The sequence below is a fragment of the Amblyraja radiata genome, chromosome 2, assembly GCF_010909765.2.
Source record: "Amblyraja radiata isolate CabotCenter1 chromosome 2, sAmbRad1.1.pri, whole genome shotgun sequence".
Lineage (NCBI taxonomy): Eukaryota > Metazoa > Chordata > Chondrichthyes > Rajiformes > Rajidae > Amblyraja > Amblyraja radiata.
Window position 1 is genome coordinate 116,640,936 of NC_045957.1, and position 27,905 is coordinate 116,668,840.

At 47.1% G+C, this 27,905-nt stretch overlaps 1 protein-coding gene across 3 annotated transcripts; it reads left to right on the forward strand.

The window, feature by feature from the left end:
• Positions 1 to 27,285, forward strand: LOC116967458 (activity-dependent neuroprotector homeobox protein 2-like). Of its 3 annotated transcripts, none has more exons than XM_033014044.1 (4): positions 1 to 196; positions 16,175 to 16,297; positions 20,645 to 20,734; positions 23,233 to 27,285. In XM_033014044.1, the coding sequence occupies exons 2-4, from the start codon at positions 16,190 to 16,192 to the stop codon at positions 25,933 to 25,935; spliced, it is 2,901 nt and encodes a 966-aa protein (XP_032869935.1). In that variant the 5' UTR covers positions 1 to 196; positions 16,175 to 16,189; the 3' UTR covers positions 25,936 to 27,285. The 3 variants fall into 3 exon arrangements, with proteins under 3 accessions (XP_032869935.1, XP_032869945.1, XP_032869925.1); XM_033014054.1 differs by having other exon boundaries at positions 15 to 227; positions 23,233 to 25,939; XM_033014034.1 differs by having other exon boundaries at positions 15 to 205; positions 23,233 to 25,939.
• The last annotated feature ends 620 nt before the right edge of the window (positions 27,286 to 27,905 follow it).

A 27,905-nucleotide genomic window follows, 5' to 3' on the forward strand; every position in this document is an offset into this window, starting at 1 on the left:
GAAGAGAACGCCATTTTGTCCGGGTCGTTGCTGTTGTGAAGGGAACCGGTGGCTATTGTGGCGGCACATTATCGCCAACGCGTTCAGCTGCCCTGCCCTGCCCTGCCCTGCTAGCCGGGCCGAGCCGAGCCGAGCCGGGGCGGGCAGGGAGGCGGAGCCGGATAAAGTCGGGACAAAGTCGGGACGACGGCTGGAGGTTGGTTGGGTGAGAGAATTGGCGCGCAAAGGTGGGAATGGGAATGGGAATGGGAGGGGTAGAGAGGGGAGGGGGGGAAGAGAGGGAGGAGGGATGGAAGAGGGATGAGGGGAGAAAGAGGGATGAAGGGTGGAAGAGAGGGATGAAGGGTGGAAGAGAGGGATGAAGGGTGGAAAGAGGGAGGAGGGGGTAAAGAGGGAGGAGGGTAGAAAAAGGGAGGAGGGTGGAAGAGGGAGGCGGGTGGAAGAGGGAGGCGGGGAGAAAGAGGGAGGAGGGATGGAAGAGGGATGAGGGGAGAAAGAGGGATGAATGGTGGAAGAGAGGGATGAAGGGTGGAAGAGAGGGATGAAGGGTGGAAAGAGGGAGGAGGGGGTAAAGAGGGAGGCGGGGAGAAAGAGGGAGGAGGGTGGAAGAGAGGGAGGAGGGTGGAAGAGAGGGATGAGGGGTGGAAGAGGGAGGCGGGGAGAAAGAGGGAGGAGGGGAAGGATGGGGGGGAGGGGATGGGGAGGAGTGGAGAGAGAGAGAGAGAGGAGGGGGAAAAGGAGAGGGGAGCAAGAGAGATGGAGAGGGGAGGCGGGGAGAGACAATAGACAATAGGTGCAGGAGTAGGCCATTCGGCCCTTCGAGCCAGCACCGCCATTCAATGTGATCATGGCCGATCATCCACATTCAGTACCCCGTTCCTGCCATCTCCCCATATCCCTTAACAACTCTATTTTTAAGAGCTCTATTTAACTCTCTCTTGAAAGTATCCAGAGAACCGACCTCCACCGCCCTCTGAGGCAGAGAATTCCACAGACTCACAACTCTCTGTGAGAAAAAGTGTTTCCTCGTCTCCGTTCTAAATGGCTCACTCCTTATTCTTAAACTGTAGCCCCTGGTTCTGGACTCCCCCAACATCGGGAGCATGTTTCCTGCCTCTAGTGCAGGGGTCGGCAACCTTTCCTGCCAAGGGTCCAGGACGCATGTCCGTGAGCGGATGGAGGGCCACATCTATCACGTGTTCACATAGATCCCGCCCCTTCGAGGACGCCACCCGGAGCACTGAGCTCAAACACTCACACTCACTCGTCCCCGGTCTACTGACAGCCCCGATCCCGACAGTGAAGCCCAGACACAGAAGGTGCACGGCCGTGCCGGCGGCTTAGCGCAGGATGAGGTACAGCCAGAACTTGGCACTCTGCCATTGCAGGGCGATGTGCAGCACTTTTTCAGTGTTTCACCCGACCCTCGGTCTGAAAATCACCTTTCAGGTACTGGAGATGACGGAAGTCTGGGGGCCGGATGATTGAGGGAAAAAAAACGCCTGCGGGCTGGATGATTTCGGGTTACTGGCCGGATTCGGCCCGGGGGCCGTAGTTTGCCGATCCCTGTTCTAGTGTGGCCAAACCCTTAATAATCTTATATGTTTCAATAAGATCTCCTCTCATCCGTCTAAATTCCAGAGGATACAAGCCCAGCCGCTCCATTCTATCAACATATGACAGTCCCGCCATCCCGGGATTTATCCTCCTGAACCTACGCTGCACTCCCTCAATAGCAGTAATGTCCTTCCACAAATTTGGAGACCAAAACTGCACACAATACTCCAGGTGTGATCTCACGAGGACCCTGCACAACTGCAGAAGGACCTCTTTGCTCTTATACTCAACTCCTTTTGTTATGGCCAACATGCCATTAGCTTTCTTCACTGCCTGCTGTACCTGCATGCTTACTTTCACGGTGAACAAGGACCCCCAGACCCTGTTGTACTTCCCCTTTTCCCAATTTGACACCATTTAGATAATAATCTGACTTCCTGTTTTTGCAACCAAAGTGGATAACCTCACATTTATCCACATTAAACTGCATCTGCCACTCACCCAACCTATCACCCTGCATCCTCATAGCATCCTCCTCACAGTTCACACTGTCACCCAGCTTTGTGTCATCTGCAAATTCGCTAATGTGGGGCGAGGGTGGGGCAGAGAGAGGATGGGGAGGGGAGAGAGAGGGGAGGTGGGGCAAGGGGTTAAGAGGAGGGAGGGGTGGGGTAGAGTGAGAGGGGGGGAGGAGGAGAGGGAGGGGAGGTGTAAGAGCTCCCTTTCTCTACCCTACCTGGCGTTGAGTAGTGGCTCTGCAGCGCTCCCTCTCCACCCCAGACCGTGGGGAACACCTGCCAGAGGTGGTCTGCAGATCACTTGCACTCCTGGCCATTCCTATCTCTCTCCCCGCCCGCCCCTCAGTGCCGGCAGCTCTGTGGGAGGGAGGGGAGTATTTTACGGGCGTCGGCCCACAGGTGAGCGGAGCCCGGGCAGTGCGCGCTGCTGTCGCTACTTGGGGCGTGCTCTAGTCTCTCCCTGTACATGCGCGCCGCACCCTCTGTAACCGGGCACTCCCTGTGCACCCTTGGGTGCTCCCTCCCTCTTCACCCACGAGCCCTCCCTCTCTCCCTCCCTCTGCACCCACGGGTCCTCCCTCTCTCTCTCTGCACCCACGGGCGCTCCCTCCCTCTGCCACCCTCGGGTGCTCCCTCCCTCTGCATCCCAACTGCCCGCGGGCTGGTTCAAAGGCGCAAAGCTCCAAATTCCCTGGCAAACCAAACTCTGGATGTGAACTTTTGCGTTGGGAGGAGAATCCAGCACCCTGATTGTCTTTTTTTTAAAAAGTGAATTCAATATTCACCAGTCTTTGTAGATATTTAGAGGTCTTTCTTGCGGTCTTTTATGGAGCTGGTCCTAAACCAAGCTGTGATGATGTCTCGGGTACACAAAAATGCTGGAGAAACTCAGCGGGTGCAGCAGCATCTATGGATGTCTCAGTTCAGTTCAGTTTGAGTTTAGTTTATTGTCTGCCACGTGTACCGAGGGATAGTGAAAAGCTTTTGTTGCGTGCTACCCAGTCAGCGGAAAAACAATCGAGCCATTCATAATGTACCGATACAGTGCCCTCCATAATGTTTGGGACAAAGACCCATCATTTATTTATTTGGCTCTGTACTCCACAATTTGAGATTTGTAAGTGAAAAAAAAAATCACATGTGGTTAAAGTGCACATTGTCAGATTTTAGTAAAGGCCATTTTTATACATTTTGGTCTCACCTTGCAGAAGTTACAGCAATGTTTATACATAGTCCGTCCCCCCATTTCAGGGCACCATATTGTTTATGACACAGCAATATCATGTGAATGAAAGTAGTCATGTTTAGCATTTTGTTGCATATCCTTTGCATGCAATGACTGCTTGAAATCTACGATTCATGGACATCACCAGCTGCTGGATGTCTTGTCTGGTGATTCTCTGCCAGGCCTGTATTACAGCCATCTTTAGCTTATGTTTGTTTTGGGGCCTAGTCCCCTTCAGTTTTCTCTTCAGCATATAAAAGGCATGCTCAATTGGGTTCAGATCAGGTGATTGACTTGGCCACTCAAGAATTGACCATTTTTTAGCTTTGAAAAATTCCTTTGTTGTTTAAGCAGTATGTTTGGGATCATTGTCTTGCTATAGAATGAACTGCCAGCCAATGAGTTTTGAGACATTTGTTTGAACTTGAGCAGAGAGGATGTGTCTATACATTTCAGAATTCATTATGCTACTACCATCAGCAGTTGTATCATCAATGAAGATAAGTGAGACCGTACCTTCAGCAGCCATACATGCCCAGGCCATAACACCCCCGCCACCGTGTTTCATAGATGAGGTGGTATGCTTTGGATCTTGGGCCGTTCCTTCTCTCCTACCAGAACTGTGGTTGCTATTTTAAGTACTTCTTAGCAAATTGTAACCTGTCCATTCTATTTTTTGCGGCTAATCAGTAGTTTGCATCTTGCAGTGTAGCCTCTGTATTTCTGTTCATGAAGTCTGCTGCGGACAGTGGTCATTGACAAATCCACACCTGACTCCTGAAGAGTGTTTCTGATCTGTCGGACATGTGTTTGGGGTTTTTTCTTTATTATAGAGAGAATTCTTCTGTCATCAGCTGTGGAGGTCTTCCTTGGCCTGCCACTCCTCCTTGATTATGCTGCTGGCTGTGCCGAGGCTGCGTGAGGTATAAATGGAGTCAATGGAAGGGAGGTTGGTTTGTATGATGGTCTTAGCTGCGTCCACAATTCGCTGCAATTTCTAGCGGTCTTGGATGGATATGTTCCCAAACCAAGCTGCGATGCATCCTGATAAAATGCTTCCTATGGTGCACCTGTAGAAGTTGGTGGGGAACTCTATTTTGGAACCAAAAACATCCGTTACATAAAATCTTTGGAAAATGGATGTGTACTTTATTTGTCAGAAGGATGCGCAGATGCTGGTTTATACCAAATATAGACACAAAATACTGAAGTAATTCAGCGGGACAGGCAGCATCTCTGGATAGAAGGAGTGGGTGAAAAAGGGTCTGTACCCAAATCGTCAGATTCCTTCTATCCACAGATGCTAATGTTGATTCCGGATCTAATACCCTCTCCCTAGTCTGGTTCAATAAACCACTGAGTCAAACACTGGAGTCCAAACCCTTCTTTATTGGTATACAACACCGCGGCGCCGGCCTCGGATCCACTCCCTCGAGCTCTCAGCAGCCTCGCGTAAACAGAACAGAAGGAAAGACAACCGACACGTCCCAACGAAACGATCGCCCTTTTATACCCCTATACAGTGCCGGGAAAACCAACAGCGTGGAAGTACAGGGTGAGGCAAACCCCTTCAAACCATTACACAGACATAAAGTAAAAACATACTCGGTGAGGTAACCCCTCTGGACAAATCACAGAAACAATTTAGAAACATAAAACTCCTCAAACCAATCACAAACACGGAACAAGCGTCAATGTATTGAAACATAACAGAAACCTCTTTAGGAAGCCAGACTTTGTTGCGACTGGTGGGTCATATGGGCAGAAGCTTCCTGGAGCTTCTTCAGAGGTCCAGACTTACTGGTGACAACTAGGTCACATGGGTCTACAGCACCATGCAATGTATTGTCTATCAGTGAAGCCCAGTCTTTCACAGACACCTGCCATTTCCCCAATTACCCAAATCCCTGCATATTCAAGGGGCTGTCCCACTGTACGAGCTAATTCAAGAGCTCTCCCGAGTAAAAAAAAAAAAATCAAACTCGTGGTAAGCACATAGAATGTACGTAGCGGGTACGTCGGAGCTCGGGACATCTCTTAGCGGCTCGTAAAACTAACGGCAGGTACTCGGGAAACGCGGTAAGCTCGTGAAGACTTGTGAAGATTTTTCAACATGTTGAAAAATATCCACGAGAGCTCCGAGTACCTACGAGCGGCTATTACCGTAATTCTCCAAGTTCAAATCAGGGGAAACTCAGGAGAACTCTTGAATTAGCTCGTACAGTGGGACAGTCCCATCACACTGCCTGCCCCGCTGAGTTACTCCAGCATTTTGTGTGTACTTTAATTTTCAGTTTGTTATGGATTAATGTGCTTTCATTGCAAACGTTGCCGTTTGTGTTTTGCACTGGTGGTTAATACAAAGTTTGAAAGAATTGAAGAAATTCGAACCGATAAAACATTTCACAATTGCAATAAAGCTTGCAGAAGCTTGTAATTGGCGATGATAATTGGCAGATGCTGGATTAACCTGAAGATAGACACAAAAAGCTGGAGTAACTCAGTGGGACAAGCAGCAGCAGCAGGAGAAAAGGTATAGGTGACTTTTCTGGTCTGAAGAAGGGTCTCAATTCGAAATGTCACCCGTTCCTTTTCACCTGAGATACTGCCTAATACGCTGCGTTACTCCAGCTTTTTGTGTCTATCTTCTATGGTAATCTACTTTTGACTTTTTAATTTTTATGTATACAGATGAATAGAAAACAGATATAGGTTGAATGAGCAACAAGTCAGAAGTGTAACATAGTGCTGGAGTAACTCGGTGGGTCCGGCACCATCTCTGGAGAAAAGGAAGTCAGAAGTGTAAACCGACTGTTAATATCCAGTCAAAACTCATCTCAGCATTAGGTGGAAGCAGATTAGTTACAAGTAACTGTTGACCCTATTACTTCTATAGGATATCAACTGACGTGTCGAACAAGACTCTACACCAAGGTTTAGTTTAGATTAGTACAACATTCTTTTTTAACACTCGAGTAACTTTAAACATGCACGCAAACAATTGACTTCTAATAACTTCTCATTTAATTTACTATTTCAACTTCTCACTTCTTAAACTAAATCACAAAACTCATGACTTGGAGTCAGCTATTACCCATATGAATGAATTGGTCAGATTCACTGTTGGTACGGGGTAGTCTTCTCTGAGCTTCGAGGTTAGGTTCCTCCTTCTTGCGATGGCTGTTCCCTGGGAAGTCGCTGCCGATGTCCCGGACCGCCCTTTTATACTAATTTTCCTTCAATCTCCTAAAGGAAGCTTTTGTTCTAACCCAAGGCTCTCCCAAAGTCAATCATTTTGAGTTGTCACTCATCCAAGTGCTAAATAAACAAAACGCATCTTGGTTCCTTATAAGGCTAGGGAGTCCTTAATTATGTTGCCTGTTCATATTTTAATTCTCATCATACAGTTCCTTTGCAAAATGGCCTTTCCCTGGCACCTTATCTTCTCATGGCCATACTGCTTAGCCATGAAGTCACTTGCAGCTCTGTTCTCACCAGATATCCATCATGTGACCATTTTCACTGCGCTCCTTTGTTCTCCTGGCTCCAGCATTTTGCTCTGTCTGTCTCTACCTAGTAGCATCCTCCCAGAGCTTGTTGGGATACTTGACATCCAGCCCCAGTCTATATATCAGATGCTGATTTTTTTTTAAACCCATTGAATCTTGCATTAATCCAAACCTGACCTCCATGGTACTCAAGCAATGTTGTGCCTAATTTATACAGTTCAGCATAATAAAGCACCTATATCTGTTGCATTTCAAAGGTTTCAAAGGTCTTTTATTGTCACATGTACCAATTAAGGTATGGTGATATGCGATTTACCATGGGGAAAGCAACAAGACACACAACTACATAAAGCTAACATAAACATCCACCATAGTGGATTCCCCACATTCCTCCCTGTAATGGAAGGCTAAAAAGTCCAATTTTCCTCTTTATTCTCCTGCGGTTGGGCCAGTGGAACCATCGGTCGGGGCGATCGAAGCTCCTGCAGCCAGCGATGAAACCCCCCGTGTCAGGGTGGTCGAAGCTCCTACGGCTTGGAGTTCCTGAAGTCAGTCTCTAGCCAGAGACTGCGGGCTCTGTGATGTTAAATCCGCAAGCACCTGTGGTTGGAGCTCCGAGGTCGATCCCTGGCAAAGGGATCGCGGGCTCCGTGATGTTAAAGTTCCGCAGGCACCCGCGATGGAGCTCTCAAAAGACGGTCTCCAACAAAGGCCGCCAATTCCTCGATGTTAGGCTGCAGTGCGGACGGAGATACGGTACGGAAAAAAATCTCATCTCCGTCGAGGTAAGAGATTAGAAAAGGTTTCCCCCGCCCCCCACATAAAACAAGCTAAAGAACACTAAAAACATACATTTAACACATACTATTAAACACAAAAGAAAGAAAGGACAGACAGACTGTTGGCGAGGCAGCCATTGCTGGCGCCACCCGGTGGAAGATTTCATGTTTCATTCCAGCATTGCAGCCTATTGTTATCCAAGCGATCGGACGGTATTTATTCTTTGTTTCGTTTTCACACTCTACCCTTCCATATCTCTATGTATCCCTCTCCCCTGACTCTCAGCCTGAAGAAGGGTCTCAACCTGAAATGTCACCCATTCCTTCTCTCCAGAGATGCTGCCTGTCACACTGAGTTACTCCAACATTGTGTTTCTGTCTTTGGTACCTGTTCTCTGCCTGTGCTCCACTGCTGATCCAGGATCGCCATGTGTCTCCGTGGTAACAGGAGCTTATTGTAATGAGTGGTGTGATTTGATAATCCATTTGTCATAGGTCAGTTAGATGCTGCAACTTATGGGCTTGTTGCAATCGTGAACATGATGAAGAGCATTACAAAGAGGTTCAATTGATATCATTTTGCCTGGGATGCAAAATGTGGCACTGCAATTGCATTCAGTGCAGACAGGCCAATTGGGGCAACTGGTCACCACTAGCAGAAACAAGGAACTGCAGATGAAATGTGTAGGGAGGAACTGCAGATGTTGGTCTACACCGAAGATAGATACACAATGCTGGAGTAACTCAGCAGGACAGTCAGCATTTCTGGAGAAAAGGAATAGGTGACGTTTCGGGTCGAGACCCTTCTTTAGATGCTGGGTTGTACCGAAGATAAGCGCAAAGCGCTGGTGTAACGTTTCAGGTCGGGATCCTTCATAATTTATAGGAGCAGAATTAAACCATTCGGCCCATCAGGTCCACTCTGCTATCTATCTTTCCCTCTCAACCCCATTCTCCTGCCATCTCTGCATCACCCCTGACACCCGGACTAATCAAGAACCTATCAATCTCCACCATAATATTCAGACTTCAGTCTGAAGAAGTGTCCTGACCCAAAACCTCACCCATCCTATTTCTCCAGAGATGCTGTCTGACCCGCTGAATTACTGCAGCACTTTGTGTCTATCTTTGGTCGCCACTAGTGCTTGCATATTAGAAATAGAGCACGGAAACGGGCCCTTTGGCCCACTGAGTCCACGCCGACCCATTCACACTGGTCCTATGCTGTCCCATTTTTGCATCTTACTCACTAGGAGTAATTTACAGAAGTCAATTAACCTACAAACCTGCATGTCTTTGGATTGTAGGAGGAATCTGAAGCACCCGGAGAAAAACCACGCAGTCACAGGGAGAACGTACAAACTCCGTACAGACAGCACCCGTAGTCACGATCGAACCCGGGTCTCTGGCGCTGTAGGGCAGCAGCTCTACCACTGCTCACCCTGCCAGTATTTATCCTTTATGGGCCACCTTGTCCCAAAAGCATCATTTTGTTGATGCTGAAATCCTGGGGGGAAAATAAAGTGCAAATAGGCAAAAGATTGGGCAGTATCAATGGGGAGAGAAATCAAGATACATTAAATCTGTGAAATGCAAGTCGGAGCTGTGTTGAAACCTGAGAATGTAGGAAGGAACTGCAGATGCTGGTTTACACTGAAGATAGACACAAAATGCTGGAGTAACTCAGCGGGTCAGACAGCATCTCTGGAAGATCATGCATAAGTGATGTTTCAGTTCGGGACCCTTTTTCAGACTGAACATAGTTTATTTTATTGTCACGTGTACCGAGGCACAGTGAAACGCTTTTGTTACGTGCTATCCAGTCGGATGAAAGACAATACATTATTATAATCGAGCCATCCACAGTGTATAGATCCATGATAAAGGGAAAAACGTGAATAACGGCACCCTATTTATTCAGGCTACTCATTGCTTTTTTACACCTCAATGAAACCTCCTTGGGGTTTCAGAGAAAAATAACGACACCCTGCTATGTCTTACCTCATAACTGTACATTCACAAGACCTGGCTAGATACATCCTTTGTAGTCCCTCTTATGTTCTTGCAAGCTTCTTGTGGTGTGTGGACTAAAACTGTAGAGCCAGCTCAGTGGTGCAGCTAATACGGATACTGCATCACTGCTCCAATGATGCTGCTTCAATCATGACCTACTCTCTTACAGTGTGGAAACAGGCCCTTCGGCCCAACTTACCCACACCGGCCAACATGTCCCATCCACACTAGTCTCACCTGCCTGCATTTGTTCCAAAAACCATATCCACTGTCCTGTCTAGATATTTCTTAAACGTTGCAATAGTACCTGCCTCAATTAGCTTCTCCGGCAGTTCCTGCCATACACCTGCCACCCTTTGCGTGGAAAGGTTACCCATTGGGTTCCTATGAAATCTTCACCCCCTCCCCTCACTTTAAAGCTATATCCTCTGGTTCTTGAAGAGACACTGCATCTGCCCAATCTATTCTTCTCATGTAACTACTTGGGATTCCTTTGGTTTCCTCCCACATCCCAAAGACATGCAGGTTGTCTGTTGTAAATTGCCCTTGGGTGTGTTGGTGGGTGCAGTATCTGGGAATGGGCGAAGAATAGGTTAGTGTGAGAATGGAATTGATTTGTAGTCTGTCATAGACTCAAGAGGTTGAAATGGCTTCCTATGTTGTAAACACATGTGGGCAAGTTAGGCTGAAGGGCCTTCTTCCACACTATCACTGACTCTATAAGCGCTATGGTCGAATAATATTTTCTACAGACTGGATCACCACTGTGTTCTTGCCCTCTATGCCTTGGCCAATAAAGGCAAGCATCCTATAAGCCAAAACTTCCATATCAACTTGAATTATCACTTGAGGATCTACAAACATGTATTCAAAGATTTCTCCTCCTCAAAGCTTCTTTAATATTTTTAAGGCGAGGATTGACAGATTCTTGATTAGTACGGGTGTCAGGGGTTATGGGGAGTGGGCAGGAGAATGGTGTTGAGAGGAAAAGATAGATCAGCCATGATTGAATGGTGGAGTAGACACAATGGGCCACAAGGCCTAATTCTGCTCCTAGAACATGAATTTGTGAATATTCTATGGTTTATTGAGTACTCCTTTGTCCTGTTTGACCTTCCCAAATGCATTTGTTCTCACTCATTGAATTTAATTTGGCACATATGTCACATATTACTGGAAGATGTTGACATCTTCCTGTAGACTAGAAATTTGTTATTCATAAGTTCAAAAGTGATAGGAGCAGAATGAGGCCATTCGGTCCTTCAAGTCTACTCCGCTATACAATCATGACTGATCTATCTTTCCCTCCTGACATGGTAACACTGCAAATGACTGCTGATTCCACTGATGCACAGATAGAAAAAAATGATGAAGCTTTGGTCACCGTGCAATTTAATGGCATTCCAGTTGAAATGAAAGTAGTAAAGCGTGATAAAGGGGCTGTCCCACTGCGGCGACCTAGTTCGCGAGTTAAGAAGTGTGTCTTCGACCTTCAAGCTCGAGGGCACTCACCTGGAAAACCTCGAGCTGGATCGACCGTCAGCATTGAAACCGCGAGCTGGATCGACTGACCGCACACACACAAACACATTGCAAACACATCGCACAGGCGGGGGCCAGGGAAAGCGGGGGTGCGCTGTCAGAAATTCACACCCGCGATGAAGAGAAAGGTAAAAGACGGCTGCCACAGTCAGGTCAGCGAAGGAGATTGCCTACGGCTGCCGTTGACTGCCTGTAACTAAATAGAGACCCCACTCCACTGCACTATGAGTAAAAAAGAACCATGCCGACCAAATTTTACTCGCCGAAAAATTTTCAACATGCGGAAAAAATTTCCGCGACCTAGCTGAGGCCGCGAGTATTCGGGAACTTCCCTCGAGCATGACGGAGAGTTCCAATGACCTCGTAGGACCTCGTGTCGACCATGCTGTGAGTTTGAGTCGAGGGCAAACTCTTCTAAACTCGCAGATTAGGTCGCCGCAGTGGGACAGCCCCTTTTAAGGAGTCAGACCTTGTGAACTCAAGGACAAACTTTATTAAACAAAAAAGAAATCAAAAACAAGAGCAGTGTTGCTGAGCCCAGAGTAACTGCGTGTGTCTGCAGCGAGGGCACACCCTCTACTTCCTTTCTAACCCCCTCCCCCCTCAGTCACATGCCTCTTATCACGTGATGAATTAAGTTTTGATTAACCAGTGGCCCGACCACCAGATGGCACCACAGTAGACACGGATGCCAATTGTAGTATTTTGTCATTATATGGAGCAGGAGCTGAGGAAAGGGGATGTAGATCAGTCGCTGTGTTGATAGTCTATGTTGAGCTATTGCAGACGCCGTACCTGGAGGAGGTTGTGCTCCGCATGCGGGGGTTAGCCAGGGCGTGCTGGTGATAACGGGGGTTTTGGAGACTGCTGCGATATCTGTAACGTTGCATCCTCAACAGTCATTAAATCAGGTTTGAAACTAAATAACTTGACATTATTTATGGAACCACAAACACTTTCTAAACCTAAATGTTTTACACTTTGTCACTCCATTTGTTATAATCAGGCACCACTATTCTTTGTCTGATCTCCACTAGATCTGTACTCTATCCCCATTGTTGCTAAAAAAAAATCAACTAAAATTGGTTATATTTGAAATCCAGTGAGTTTTGTAATGTGGCGTTCAGTTTTTGCGAGATTTGTATATGATTTGCACAAGATTTTTCAGGCAGTGTAGGGGATATGGATTACATGTAGACAAAGGAGATGAGTTAACGGCATCATGTTCGACACAGACATTGAGGGCTGAAGGGCCTGTCCCTGTGCTTCACTGTTCTGTGTTTGACTTTATGAGTAGCAATGTTGTACCCTGTACATAATCTGTTTTGATTACGTTTATTTGGATGTAGTCAGTGGCAGGTATAGAAGATAATCCAAAGGCATACAGTTTTGTAGGTTGACACAAAAAGCTGGAGTAACTCAGCGGGACAGACAGCATCTCTGGAGAGAAGGAATGGGTGACATCCAGAGATGCTGCCTGTCCTGCTGAGTTACTCCAGCTTTTTGTGTCTATCTTCTGTTTAAACCAGCATCTGCAGTTCCATCTTACACAGTTTTGTAGGTTAACTGGCTTTGGTAAAATTGTAAATGATCCCGATTGTGTGTAGGATTATGCTAATGTAGGGGGATCATTGGTCGGATCGGACACGGTGGGCCGAAGGGCCTGTTTCCGTGTTGTATCTCTAAACTAAACTAAAAAATTATTTTTTGAGGAATATTTCAGTTTAATTGTCGACTCATTGGGAGAGAGAGAGAGAGCGAGTGCTTCCTACATCCCCCACAATCCCATGTAGTTTAACAATGACATCATCAGAATGAAATGTTATGCTTGATTTTTCTGTTCAGACTTGAGCCTGCAAGCTTCAGGTGAAGAGTGCTGCAGGCTCACCTACACACAAAACACTGGCTAATGGCAAACCTTCAGAGGAGATTTGTCCCCTACTTCTACTTGAAGCCTTTTATGAGAGGAAAATGAAGTATACAGCGCTGCTGTTTAGTTTAGAGATACGGAGTGGAACAGGCCCTTCGGCCCACCGAGTCCGCACTGACCACGATCCTCTCGCACTAACTATCCTACACACACTAGGGACAATTTAGGGACAATGTTGGTAGAATCTTTAGTGAACTACTCGAAACTGCGGAGTCCCGACCTTAAAGATGAAACTGGATGCTACTTGTTCATGTTCTCCAGGGATGCTGTCTGACTCACTGAGTTATTCCAGCATTGTGTGTCTTTACTTAGGAAACCAGCATCTGCAGTTCCTTGTTCTTATTCTTTGGTTGGAACAGTGTAGACTAAAAAATTAATCCAGCTAAAGTAAGTGTTTGCCTGAAGTACCTAAGGGTCTTTTTCAACAAAGATAAAAGTAGATCCTGCTAAAGTTATAATGGAATAACTAGAGATTCAATTGTATAGAATAACAGAGGATGCACTTGAAAGATTGTCCGAATTTGCAAAGGAGAAGTCACTTGGGCCAGAATGAATCTATCTTAGAATGCTGAGGAAAGTGAGGAATTGAATTGCAAAGACTCCATTTTCCAAGCTTGTATTGGTGCCAGTGGAGAAGAAGGATAGATCCAGCAATCCGTCTATAAATGGAGAGAGTGTGTGGATTTATAATCCGGGACTAAAATTAAATTATGCTGGGAAAAATGCCTATAAAATTAATGGTGACAAGCGCGGCTTTGTTAAATGGGAAGTGCCATTTGATAAAGAGTTATTTGAGAAAATCAGGGTTGGAAGTGTAATTGCACTTAGGCTTATTGGCAAAGGAAGCTTTTGATTAAATGGGCTGCGACCAAAAAAACTCATCATTCACCACTTTTCCTGCTCTCTCTTATTTTAGTTGATCTTCTATTCACACTTGAGCTCCAACCAATTACTCCAAGAAATTGAAGGCTAACTGAATGTTATAGTGGCTGGGGGGGAAATACTACTCTGTAATCTGAGGAAATGCTCCCAAAAGAATTTCTGCATGCTGCAAAATATACAAGTGGCCTATTGTGATGGTAGAATAGCCTTTGGTTGAGATTAATCTGCTTCTTAATTTAGTTTGGAGATACAGCGTAGAAATAGGCCCTTAGGCCAACAACGTCCACGCCAACCAGCGATCCCCGCACACTAAGGCTATCCTACACACACTAGGGGCAATTTACAATTTTACCAAGGCAAATAGCCTACAAATCTGTACGTCTTTCGAGTGTGAGAGGAAACCAGAGATCTTGAAGAAAACCCCGCAGGTCAGCGGTTTCCTACCGCACTCCAAAGGCGTGCAGGTTTGTACATTAATTGGCTTGGTGTATGTGTAAAGTGCCCCCAGTGTGTGTAGGATAGTGTTAATGTGCGGGGATCGCTGGTCGGTACAGGCTCGGTGGGCCGAAGGGCCTGTTTCCGCACTGTCTCTAAACTAAACTAAAGAAAGACATGAATAAAACTAATATCAAAATAGGCAAGGTTGAGGGATGCTTCATTGGAGGGTGGTGGGATTATTTGATCGTTTAGTTTAGAGATGCAGCTCAGAAACAGGACCTTTGGCCCACCGAGTCCCTTCGGCCCACCGAACAGCGATCCCACATTAACACTACCCTACACACATTAGGGTCAATTTACCCACACATCAAGCCAATTAACCTACATACCTGGGGCTCTGCTCCCCCAACGTAATATTCCACCACTCACCCGTTCCCCCAATGCAATATTCCACCACTCATGCACAGCCCCCATCTGCGCAGGCACAGCTTATTTCCCCATATCCCCTAGCACTCCCTCCCCCTCCTCTTCACCCTCCATCTAATTTCCCCTCTCCTCCTCCCCTCCCCCAACCCCTCCCTCAGCTCTCCCTCCCTCTCCTTTCCCCTACCCTCAGTCACACCATCCCTCCCGCCATAACTCCTCTCCCCAACCTACCCCCCTCCAATCCCTCTATCCCCCAGCCATTCACCTGGGGGGATGGGTAGATGGGACCACTATTGCCGCAAAAGGCGGGCGGGGGCGAGTGATGGAGAGAGAAGCGGGACCAGGGCCTCCACTGAATCCCCCCCGCGGCTGCTGCCGGTTGTGGGGGAGACGGTAGACAAGTTACTGTGAGGAGGGGAGAGAGGAGTTTGTGAGGCGGGCGAGGCCGCGGTGCAGGAAGGGGCGTCTCTGTCCCGGCCGTGGCATTGACTGACAGGAGAGGAGACCAATCTGCGTGGCGCTGACTGACAGGAGAGGAGACCAATCTGCGCATGCATGGCTTTTAAGATTTTTAAACCTTAATAACTTTTAAAATATACCATAGATCGGAACAAAACTTGTTGCACTTGCAACACAGGAGAATGATGAGTAAGATGGCGAAAAATCGTAGCGCTATCGTGTATCTTTTTTGCGCAGATAGAAAAACCACGCAAACCGGAAGAGCACAAGATCAGAGTATTAGTTATGTATAGCGAGATAGATGTTCATCGTGGTGAAGAGTATTGTTGTCAATTTAACAACTCCTGGCGTGTATTTCTTAAACACACTGGGGATGATTGGGTTACCATTATGAGCGTTTCATGGCACCGGACCTGTACTCGCTAGAGTTTAGGATGAGGGGTGACCTCATTGACAGGCCTGGATAGAGTGGATGTGGAGAGGATGTTTCCACCAGTGGGAGAGTCTAGGACCAGAGGCCATAGACTTAGAATGAAAGGACGTTCCTTTTGGAAGTAGGTGTGGAGGAATTTCTTTAGTCAGAGGGTGGTGAATCTGTGGAATTCATTGTCAGAGATGGCTGTGGAGGCTAGGTCATTGGGCATTTTTAAAGTGGAGATTGACAGATTCTTGATTAGTACGGGCATCAGGGTTTATGGGGAGAAGGCAGGAGAATGGGGTTGAGAGGGAAAGATAGATCAGCCATGATTGAATGGCGGTAAACTTGATGGGCCGAATGGCCTAATTCCGCTCCTATGACTTATTAACTTGTATTGTACGCTGGACTTGGGTTCCTACATGGATAATACAGGTGGTTCTTAATGCAATTATCGCTTTTGTTATCTTTGTTTATTCAGATACAGTAAAAAAACATGTATCAGCTTCCTGTAACCAATCTGGAAATTCTCAGAAAATCCAGGAAAAAGGTGAAGAGGATCTTGTCTGATATTGGTCTACAATGCTGCAAAGAACTGTTGGAGGTAAGTAGTGTAGTCTTTTTAGTTTTATGTTTTAGAGATACAGCGGCCCACCGAGTCCTCGCCAACCAGCGATCACCCGTACACTAGTTCTATCCTACACATTAGAGACCATTTTTACAGAAGCCAATTAACCTGAAAACCTGCACATCTTTGGAATGTTGGAGGAAACCGGAGAAACGGGGGAAAACGTGCAAACTCCACACAGACAGCACCCGTGGTCAGGATCGAACCTGGGTCCTTGGCGTCACAAGGCAGCAACTCTAGTATAAATCTGATGCTTCAAATTTCCTTTGAACTTCTGAGAAACAATCTTCTCAAATACCAGGAAGCAGAAAAGTCTGCAAGAACACAACGCTTTTCCGACCTTATTTCCAAAAACGCCCATAACTCCAAGGTCCTATTTAGTACCATTACCTCTGTCATATGTCTTGCCCCCAGTACCAGCTTAGCTGGGTCCCCTGCTAAGTGCGAAGAATTTACTACATTTTTCACCAGCAAAGGTAAGAACATCAGAACGAATATTTCCCCTCCCATTCGTGACCTAGCTGTCTCATTGGTCTGTTCTTCTAAATTAGACTGTTTCCAACCCGTTACTCTACCTTCCCTTGTAAAACTGGTCCCCACTATGAAACCTGCTACCTGCCCCCTCGGCGTTGTCCCCTCTGCCCTTCTGAAGGATGTCATTGCTATAGCCGGTTCCAGCATCCTCGCCATCATCAACAGTTCTCAGGCCACTGGCACTGTTCCAACCTGCTTCAAGCACGCGGTGGTCCAGCCCCTCCTGAAAAACCTAACCTAGACCCCACTTTGCCTAGCAACTACAGACCTATTTCCAAACTGCCTTTCCTTTCAAAAGTCCTTGAAAAGGTAATTCTAAATCAACTAATGCCTTGCCACACCAAAATACCATCCTGGAAATTTTCCAATCAGGTTTTAGGGCCAACCACAGCACAGAGTCTGCCTTGTTGAAGGTACACAACGACCTACTTCTCACCATTGACTCCGGCGACTGTGCAATCCTGCTCCTTCTCGACCTCAGCGCAGCATTTGATACAGTCGACCACACCATCCTAATTGACCGTCTCCGGTACGGGGTTGGTATTGATGGCACTGCCCTGAGCTGGTTCGTCTCCTACCTCAAAGATAGGAGTTTCTCTACAAACATTCTCCTCCTCAGCTAGCCTCTGCTGCGGGGCTCCACAAGGCTCCATCATAGGCCCCATTCTCTTCTCCCTGTATATACTCCCCTTAGGCCAAGTCATTCAAAGGCACGGCATTTCCTTCCACTGCTACGCAGACGATACACAACTCTATCTCCCACTGAAACCCAACAACTGATCTAATCTACACAGCCTTATCCACTGCCTCGAGGATTTAAGTGTTGGATGGCCCAGAACTTCCTCCAACTAAACGAGAGCAAGTCTGAGGTCATCTTACTCGGCCCCTTGGACTCCATCAAAACGATAGCAGGCAGCCTTGGAAGCCTTACCTCCTTACTCAAACCTCACGTCAAAAACCTAGGCGTGATATTTGACTCCACATTGAAGTTTGACAAACAAGTCAATGCTGTGGTAAAAGCTAGCTTCTTCCAGCTTCGCACGATAGCTAAAATTAAACCATTCCTCCAATTCGTCGACCTCGAAAAGCTCATCCACGTATTTATCTCCTCCTACCTTGATTACTGCAACTCCCTTTACACTGGCATCAGCCAATCATCCCTGTCCCGCCTGCAATTGTTCCAAAACGCCGCAGCGAGACTTCTGATGGGCACCCGAAAAAGGGACCACATCACCCCAATCCTGGCCTCTCTCCACTGGCTCCCTGTGCGGTTCAGAATCAATTTCAAGTTCCTCCTTTATGTCTACAAAGCCCATAACGGGCTTGCCCCCACCTACATCAAAAATTTATTAACCCACCACACCACCTCCAGGTCCCTCAGATCGGCCGACTTGGGGTTACTGACCATCCCGCGGTCCAGGCATAAGCTCAGGGGCGACCGCGTCTTTGCGGTTGCAGCACCTAGACTATGGAACAACATCCCCTTTCTCGTCAGAACTGCCTCCTCCATCGACTCCTTTAAGTCTAGACTTAAAACTTATTTCTACTCACAAGCGTTTCTTGAGGTCCTCTGAGGGAGCGCTGTATGGATGTATTTATGTATGTATTGTTGATCTATGTACCATTGTGTGTAGCACGTTAGTACCTGCACTGATGTAAAGCACTTTGGTCAACGAGAGTTTTTAAATGTGCTATAGAAATAAAATTGACTTGACTTGACTTCTGCTGCGCCACTGTGTTCTGGGGGGCGGGTGGGAGAGAGGCCGAGTGGACCGAACGACGGGAGGAGGAGGAGGAGGCGCTGGTCAAGCAGGGGAGTGGAAAAGCTACGGGCGACAGGAAACAGCGGCAGCAGGTGAGAGGAAGGGGGAGTGAGCCCAGAGGTGGCTGAGCACGTCCTATCAGTGGCGGCGGCCTGAAGCGACCGCTGTCCCCAGGGGCTACAATCAAAAGTAGATTTATTCAAATATTTACAATACTACAATAGGGGATCTTATAGAAACGTGCAGAATTCTTAAGGGTTTGAACAGACTAGATGTAGGAAAATTTTCCCAATGTTGGAGGAGTCCAGAACCAGGGGTCACAGTTTAAGAATAAGGGGTAGACCATTTAGACTGAGTTGAGAAAAAAACTATTTCACCCAGGGAGTTGTGAATGTGTGGAATTCTCTGCCACAATAAGAGTCAAATAGTCATACTTTGTGGAAACAGGCCCTTCAGCCCAACTAGCCCACACCGGCTAACATGTCGCAGCTACACTAGTCTCACTTGCCTGCGTTGGGTCCATATCCCTCCAAACTAGTCCTATCCATGTAACTGTTTAACTGTTTCTTAAACGTTGGGATAGTCCCAGCCTCAACTACCTTCTCTGGCAGCTTTTTCCATACACCCACCAACCACTGTGTGAAAATGTTATCCCTCAGATTCCTATTAAATCTTTTCCCCATCACCTTGAACCCATGTCCTCTGGTCCTTGATTCCTCTACTCTGGGCGAGAAACTCTGTGCATCTATCCGATCTATTCCGCTCATGATTTTGTACACCTCTATAAGATGTAGGCTCCTGTGCTCCAAGGAATAGAGACCCAGCCTACTCAACCTCTCCTATAGCTCACACCCTCTAGTCCTGGCAACTTCCTTGTAAATCGTCTCTGAACCCTTTCAAGCTTGACAATATCTTTCCTATAACATGGTGCCCAGAACTGAACACAATATTCTAAATGCTGTCTTGCCGACGTCTTATACATCTGCAACATAACCTCCCAACTTCTATACTCTATACTCTGACTGATCAAGGCCAATGTGCCAAAAGCCTTTTTGACCACCTTATCTACCTGCGACTCGACCTTCAAGGAACCATGCACCTGTACTCCTAGATCCCTCTGCTCTACAACACTACCCAGAGGCCGACCATTCACTGTGTAGGTCCTGCCCTTGTACGACGTCCCAAAATACAACATCTCACACTTTTCTGTACTAAATTCCATCACCTATTCCTCAGCCCACCTGGCCAATCGATCCAGATCCTACTGCAATTTTTCACAACCATCTTCACTATCTGCAAAACCACCCATTTTAGTATCATCAATTCACTGGATGTTTTCATGAGAGAGTTAGATTTGGCTCTTAATCATGTGATATGGGGAGAAAGCAGGAATGGGGTACTGATTTTGGATGATCAGCCATGATCATATTGAATGGCGGTGTGTTGGCTTGAAGGGCCGAATGGCCTACTCCTGCACCTATTTTCTATGTTTCTATTTGCATTACGAAATTATTCAAAACAAGCCCACCACCACAATATAAGTAAAACAAGTAAAATAACTATTTTCCGCATCCTTATTAAGGATGCATTCCACCTCCCCCGTGGTGCCCAGCGGTCCCAGAAATCCCCCAGGATGCCCGTGAACAGCGCATAGTCCCTCTCTAGTACCACCCGGGCGCGGACGTAACCCCGGAAAAGGGGCATGCAACCAAATTCATCTGACCCTTATTTTTATTTAAAGCTATCTGAAGAAGGGTCTCGACCTGAAACGTCACCTATCCTATTTCTCCAGAGATACTGCCTGAGTTACTCCAGAACGTTGTGTCCATCTTTGGTATAGACCTGCATCTGCTGTTCTATGTTGCTCCATAGATGCTGCCTGACCTGCTGAGTTAGCAACATTTTGTAGCCTCATCAGTTTGATATACTATGATTTGAAGATTCTCTTCACGATGTTCATAACTTCTGATTACTAATCTGCCTTCTATATATAACATATATAGTAAAAATACTTTTCTACTTTCAGGAATTTAAAAGTTATCATCCAGGAGATTACTACATGAAAAACACAACATGGTCTGACCTTTCAAAGTGGCACTCAAACAAAAAGTCTAAGGTAACTTGATGCTTAAAATTACATTTATGTATGCGATGGGTGCTGGATTAGTCATGTTATAAGAGATAGGAGCAGAATAAGCCCATTTGGCCCATCAAGTGTCCTCTGCCATTCAATCATGGCTGATCTAGCTCTTTCTCCTAATCCCATTCTCCTGCCTTCTCCCCATAACCCCTGACACCCTTAAGGGCCTGTCCCACCAGCATGCGATTGCATGTGTCTAGCGCGACCAAACGTGGTGGCTTGAGGCGTACGGCCTCGCAAGGCCAGTCCCACTTCGATCGACAGAGGCGTATGGAGTTGTGCGGGGCTGGTCCTGACATCATACTCACCAATCAGCTGGGCAGGAGGCGGGCCGACTGAATTTGGACGTTGGGCAGTGACGTCATCACGCAACGGCACGCCGGGCGGTGGCGTAATGGCGCAACGCCACACGCTAGCCGTATGATGTTGAGACGCTGCGTACGGCGTCGAGGCGCGTACGGCCTCAATGCGGCAAAGTTACTATTTATGACAGCATCCGTAGTCGGGATCGAACTCTTGTCTCTGGTGCTGTAAGGCAGCAACTCTACCGCAGTGCCACCCCAATTCATTGCGTGATGTGAAGAATTGCTCTGTTAACAGTACAGCACAGGAACAGAGCCCATGGCTGACTGTGCCTGTGCAAACCATGATTCCAATCTAACTAATCCTGTCTGCCTGCACATGGTGCTCCCTCCATCCTGTTTTATCTAAATGCCCCTGAAATGCTGCTGTCGTATCTGTTCCCACCTTCTCCCCGGCAGAGAGGTTCAGACATCAACCCCTCTCTGTACAATAAACTTGCCTCGCATGTCTACTTTTCAACTTTCCACTTCTCACCTTAAACGTATGCCTTCCAGTGTCTTAAAATTTCCACGCTGATATAGAGGCAGTGTCTGCTCTGTCTCTCACAAGTATATACTTCTCAGCCAATCTTTTGTCCAACCTGTCCTGAAGGAGACGAGGAGCAATGACTTTAGTCAGTGGGTGGTGAATCTGTGGAATTCATTGCCATAGACGGCTGTGGAGGCCAAGTCAACGGATATTTTTAAGGCGGAGCTTGACAGATCCTTGATTAGTGCGGATTTCAGGGGTTATGGGGAGAATGGGGTTGAGAGGGGAAGATGGGTCAGCCATGATTGAATGGCGGAGTGGACTTGATGGGCTGAATGGGCTAATTCTGCACCTTTTATTTATGAACAGAAACTATTGCTGATACACTCCAATACAGGCAATGTCTTGGTGAATCCCTTCTGCACCTCTTTAAAGCCTCCTTACCCTTCCTTGTTGTATGGTGACCAACACTACACACAATACTCCAAATGTGGCCTAACCAGACTTTTATACAGCTGCAACATGGCTTGCCGATTTTTATACCCAATGTCTTGACTGATGAAAGTAAGCATGCCATGTACCACTGTTACCACCCTACCCACTTGTGATGCTGCTTTCAGGGAGCTGTGGACTTGCTCTCCAAGTCCTTCTTGTACAACAGTGTTCTGAAGAATCCTGCCATTTACTGTATACTTTCCGAAATTCATACAGCATGGAAACAGGCCCTTCGGCCCAACTTGCCCAACTTGCCCACACAAACCAACTACATTAGCACCACCTGCATGTGTTTGACCGCTGTCCACCGAAACCTGTCCTATCCAAAGCCTGTCCGAAACCCATCTAAACCTATTCCTCTTCAATTTGACCTCCCAAAACGCTTCACTTCACACATGTCTTACAGAGGTGTATAAAAGCATGAGGGGAATAGATTGGGTAGACGCACACAGTCTCTTGCCCAGAGTGGGGGAATCAAGAACCAGACGACATAGGCATTAAGGTAAGGTGAGGTAAGGTAAGGGGGGAAAGATTTTTATAGTAATTTGAGGGGTCACATTTTCGCACATAGGGTGGTGGGTGAATGGAACGAGCCTCCGGAGGAGGTATTTGAGGCAGGGACTATCGTAATGTTTAAGAAACAATTAGACAAGTACTAATCTACTCTGCCATTCAATTATGACTGATCTATCTTTCCCTCTCAACCCCATTCTCCTGCCTTCTCCCCATAACCCTGACACCCGTACTAATCAAGAATCTATCTATCTCCACCTTAAAAATATCCATTGACGGCTTCCACAGCCTTCTGTGGCGATGTATTCCGCAGATTCACCACCCGCTGTCTAAAGAAATTCCCCTTCATCTCCTTCCTAAAGGAACGTCCATTAATTCTGAGGCTGTAACCTCTGGTCGTAGACTCTCCCACCAGTGGAAACATCCTCTCATCTACTCTTATCAAAGCCTTTCACTATTCTATACATTTCAATGAGGTCTCTCCCTCATCCTTCTAAACTCCAGCGAGTACAGGCCCAGTGCTGACAAACTCTCACCATAGGTTGTAGTGTTTAATAGCCTGATGTCTGATGGGGAGAAGCTCACGAAATGTGCTCCATGTAAAACTATTCTGTTGCATTTTATTTTGGTTGCAGGTCCACCCCTACCGAACGAAACCATTTTGCTGTAGCCTATGTGACTTCTCTACAAAGTTTATTAACGCTTATAAGAGTCACATGCGCTGTTATCACGAGGATGAGATGGATATGGAGATGTTGGTCGGCTGCCCTAACTGCACATTTACCGCACACCCCAAGCTCATGAAGAAGCATGGCAGAATATTCCATCTGGATACTCGGAGAGCACACGGCGCTGCCAACCACGACATTGACGATCAAGTAGGGGGGAAGACACAACCCAAGACGTACCAGGGCAAAATGCCAAATCTAGTCAAGCCAGTTTACTATTGCAGGGTATGTTCCTACAAAGATGTCTCTGTGTACGGCATAAAGAAACATGTCTTTCTGTCCCATTTCGGCAGCTTCGTCAACAACTACACCGGTCAGATCGTGGACCAGGTAGATCTCTTGGTGTACAACTATTTTTGTAAAGGATGCCACGTGAAAATGGCCACCCACGATGCTTTGCTCTATCACGTTCTGGAAAAGCACAAAGAAGTGGATGGGCCAGTCAGGGCAATGGTTGGACATATATCGGAGCTGAAACCCAGGCCCCACATCGCTCCCAAGCCCCAGACAAGCAAGACCTCCGCACTGTCACCGTGTAGCATCAGGCTAGCTGGTCAAATGCTGTCCGGACCTCGGGCTGCCGGGTCAGCTCTTAGCATCAGACTGAAAGGCCCGATGCTCACGTGTGTGAAGAAGGCCGCCTCAATGGCGAACACCACGCCGTCTCTCCCGGTGATCTCCAGCGTGGTGTCTCCCATCGCGGCACCGGTGCCGGCACAGCGGTCGCTGAATGTGTTGGCGCTCCCACCGAATTTCAGTCCGGTGTCTTTGGGCTCGATGACTCCGGCGTTGAACGCTTTCCATACGGTGCCGAGCAGTCTGATCCCAGTGACCAGCTCTGGCGGACTCCCAAAGCCAGGCCAGGTTAACCTGGTGCCTGCCACCTTCCAGATGAGCCAGAGTAACCTTGCCATCAGGGCGGCGGGTCCGGTGCTCCCTCGGGCATTCCTCATGCAGCAGGGATTGACCATTGACCGGGCGGTGAGACCCAGTATTCCAGGGAACGGACTGTCAGCCAATTTGCCGACGGTTAAGCATCTAATTCAGAGCAGGAAAGACGCCAACGGCTTACCTGCCTACACCCTAACTCCAGTTCAGTTCGCCTTGCCTGTTGCTCCCACTGCGACCAGCAGCAGCAACAAGCTGGGCGTGCTCTCCGCCATGCAAATGCCACTTCATATCGACCGGACGAATTGTAAAGCGCTGTCCGTTCCCCGGCAACCACGCGAAGAACCGTCGGTGATCGCAGTTGCTGCCGTGGAGCGGGAACCGGCGCAGTCGATGCTCGCAGTTGCTCTAAATCTGCCACCGGCGCCTGTCCCCAGAGCCCAACAGTGGAAGAGCTGCTCCCTCTGCAGCTCACTGTTACCGCTCAGCGCCTACGACAACCACCTCGCCACAGCGCACAGGGCCAACAACAACAGGCCTGAGAAGGTCGTGGCCTGTGCCAACTACCTACAGAGGGCCGGCGCCCACATCTGCAAGTGTCTGTTCTGTGAGTGTTACGTACACGAAAACCTCCTGTTTTGCCATCTGCTAATGCATGGCCTGACCTGCTTGTTCTGCTCGCAAACCTTCCACGATCTGGCCAAGTTTACCGCGCACACCAAGTCCTCGCACGCTGGGCTGAGGTTCGAAGTGGTGGAAAACGGCAAAGACGGAGCCTCGGCTTCCAAACAAATCAACGAAGGCGGCTTTAACTTGACTATCACGTTGCCAGAAGATGAAATGGGTCCCAACGACATCCACCTGACCCTCATTCCAAGCAAAATGTCCTCTCCTCACGCGCCTTTCGTAATCGAAGTGTGCAGGCACAAGGCAGAGGAGGTAGACATTATTGCACAGGCTGTAACCCCGGGGCCACCAAGCTCAGAGTGTCCTTTCTGTAGGAATCATTTTCGGGGTTCGAAATATGAAAAGCATTTGCACGAGAAACATCACGTGGCACCTATTCTTCATCCGCTACTGAAGATACCCTCGTTTAAGTGCATTTACTGTCTCGGCGTGTACACAGACCACATGGCGGCATCAACAATCTCTCTCCATCTATTTCGCTGCAGGGGCCTTAATAAAATGCAAACTGTTACTTTGCCAAAAGACACTGGACTGTCAAAGCGTGCGATTTCAGAAATCGGCGAATTGGGGGCTGAACTGGTTTCAAATGGCGACGGAAGAAATTTAGCGCCGCCGGCTTCAAAACGATTAAAGACTGATGTAGCCACCGCCTATTCTGAAGTCCCTCCTTTAGCACAGAGTAACACGGCGAATACTTCACACTCCTTGCCCTCTTCGGATCCATCTACTGTGCTGGCGCTAGTCCCGAAAGGATTTGGCCATCGCCCCAACAAAGAAAGAAAGCTGTTCCTCAACGACTACTTTCACAAGCAACCTTACCCGAGCAATAAGGAGATCGACCTGTTATCTTCAGTCCTGTCCCTGAAGAAGAACGACGTTGCCCTCGTCTTTGACACAAAACGGGGGTCGTGCTTGAAAGCAATGAAGGACAAACCTTTTGTGCTTTTAGGATTCAACATGTCGGAACTGAAGAAAGTAAAGCACGGGCTCAGATTTGATTTTGGGGGAACAAGCAGAAAGTCGAATAGAAGTTAGTTATTGCGTGTGCGTAGTAGGGAACCGCCTATGCAGGTTTACACTTAAGATAAGACATAAAATGCTGGAGTAACTCAGCGGGACAGGCAGCGTCTGTGGAGAGAAGGAATGGGTGGGTGACGTTTCTGAAGAAGGGTCTCGACCCGAAATGTCACCCATTCCTTCTCTCCAGAGATGCTGCCTGTCCAGCTCAGTTACTGCAGCATTTTGTGTCTATCTTTGGATTATAACTGTCCATCCTTCCAAATCCTGAAAATGAATGACTTTGACAGTGATACTGTAGATTATTGTGTAAACTTTGTCCAGACTCCATTGGTGAAGTTGTGCACCGAAGATGGACACACAATGCTGGAGTAACTCGAAAGAATGGGTGACATTTCAGGTCGAGACACTGCTCCGTTCTCCAGTCTGACGAAGGGTCTCGACCCGAGACGTCACCCACCCATTCCTTTTCTCCAGTGATGCTGCCTGTCCAGCTGAGTTACTGCAGCATTTGTGTCTATCTTTAGTTTTGACATGAGTGTCCACCTTGGTCATAGGGTACAAATACAGGGACTAATCTATACTGGAAGACAATCAAATTGTTCATGGCATTTTGCTTTAGGGGACGCTTCTTGTGCCATACTGGTCATGATTCCTTGTGGCTGGAAGCTCGAGATCAAGATGAATCTAAATACAAAGGTTTAACTCGAAATCCTGCTTAAAGCCAAAAATGTTATTGTGTTTATTTACAGCCACTTTACATGGATGATGGATGCAGTGCGGTTTGCAAAATGAAATGTAAACTTGCATTCAGGTAGAAAGGGATATATTGGTATTAAGCACAGGTTCACGATGAGCTTTGCTATATGTGTTGGAGGATGAATTTAATGTCAATAACACTGTGACTTTTGCTCTGCCCAATTTACAAAGTTCCTGCCTTTGCAGTTTCTTAATGTTTGTTTGAAACATGAAAAGGAGGGTGAGAAGTACAGTTTATTCGGTCAAACCTGCTGCAAAGTTGCCTCTTTCAGTTTAGTATATTGTCAGATGTACAGTGAAAAGCTTTTTGTTGCGTGCTATAGAGTCAGCAGAAAGACAATACGTGATTACAATCGAGCCATTTACAGTGTAATGGGTGCAGCGATTGTAATCTGTGATTGTAGATCTGCTTCTTTGTTGGGCGCCATCTTGGATTATTTTTTGACATTGCCTAGTCCATTTTTCCAATGTTCGTGACGAATTTAGGATTATGATGCCTTGTTGTCTGCTTTTCACTATCACAATTTTGTAGTTCCTCTGCTTTTCACTATCACAATTTTGTAGTTCATTTCACAAATGATTAAAAAAAAATCACAGTTCATCATTCAACAATTAGTCCTAAATTATTTCTCAAAACTAATTTCTTTCTAGTTTTTAGTTTAGAGATACAGTGTGGGAACAGGCCCTTCGGCCCATCGAGTCCACACCGACCGGCGATCCCCAAACATTAACACTACCCTACACACACACACTATGGGGCAATTTACATTTATACCTAGCCAATTTACCTACAAACCTGTACGTCTTTGGAGTGTGGAAGAAAACCGAAGATCTCTGAGAAAACTCACACGGTCACGGGGAGAACGTACAACCTCTGTACAGACAGCACCCGTGGTCTGGATCAAACCCGGGACTCTGGCGCTGTAAGGCAGCAACTCTACCGCTGCGCCACTTTGCCGCCCACTTTCAAAGTACATCCCTAGTGTGCGTTGGATGGTGTCAATGTGCGGGGATAACTGGTCGGTGCGGACTCAGTGGTCGAAGGGTATGTTTCCGCGCTGTATCTCTAAACTAAACACTATTATCAATTCTATTAAACACTAATACTACTAAATAACCATTGAATGTACTCTGGTTATAAAATTGCACACAACATTTCAAAATTACTAGCTAACTTGTTATTGAGGTAATGTTCAAACATGCTTTTCAATTGTCATAAGGAATAGGAG

Excerpts from the sequence above, each read along its gene's own strand:
- LOC116967458 (XM_033014044.1), top strand. The coding sequence starts at position 16,190 with ATGTATCAGCTTCCTGTAACCAATCTGGAAATTCTCAGAAAATCCAGG. Across the intron at positions 16,298-20,644 it reads GCTGCAAAGAACTGTTGGAG|GAATTTAAAAGTTATCATCC; the intron begins GTAAGTAGTGTA and ends TTCTACTTTCAG. Across the intron at positions 20,735-23,232 it reads ACTCAAACAAAAAGTCTAAG|GTCCACCCCTACCGAACGAA; the intron begins GTAACTTGATGC and ends TTTTGGTTGCAG.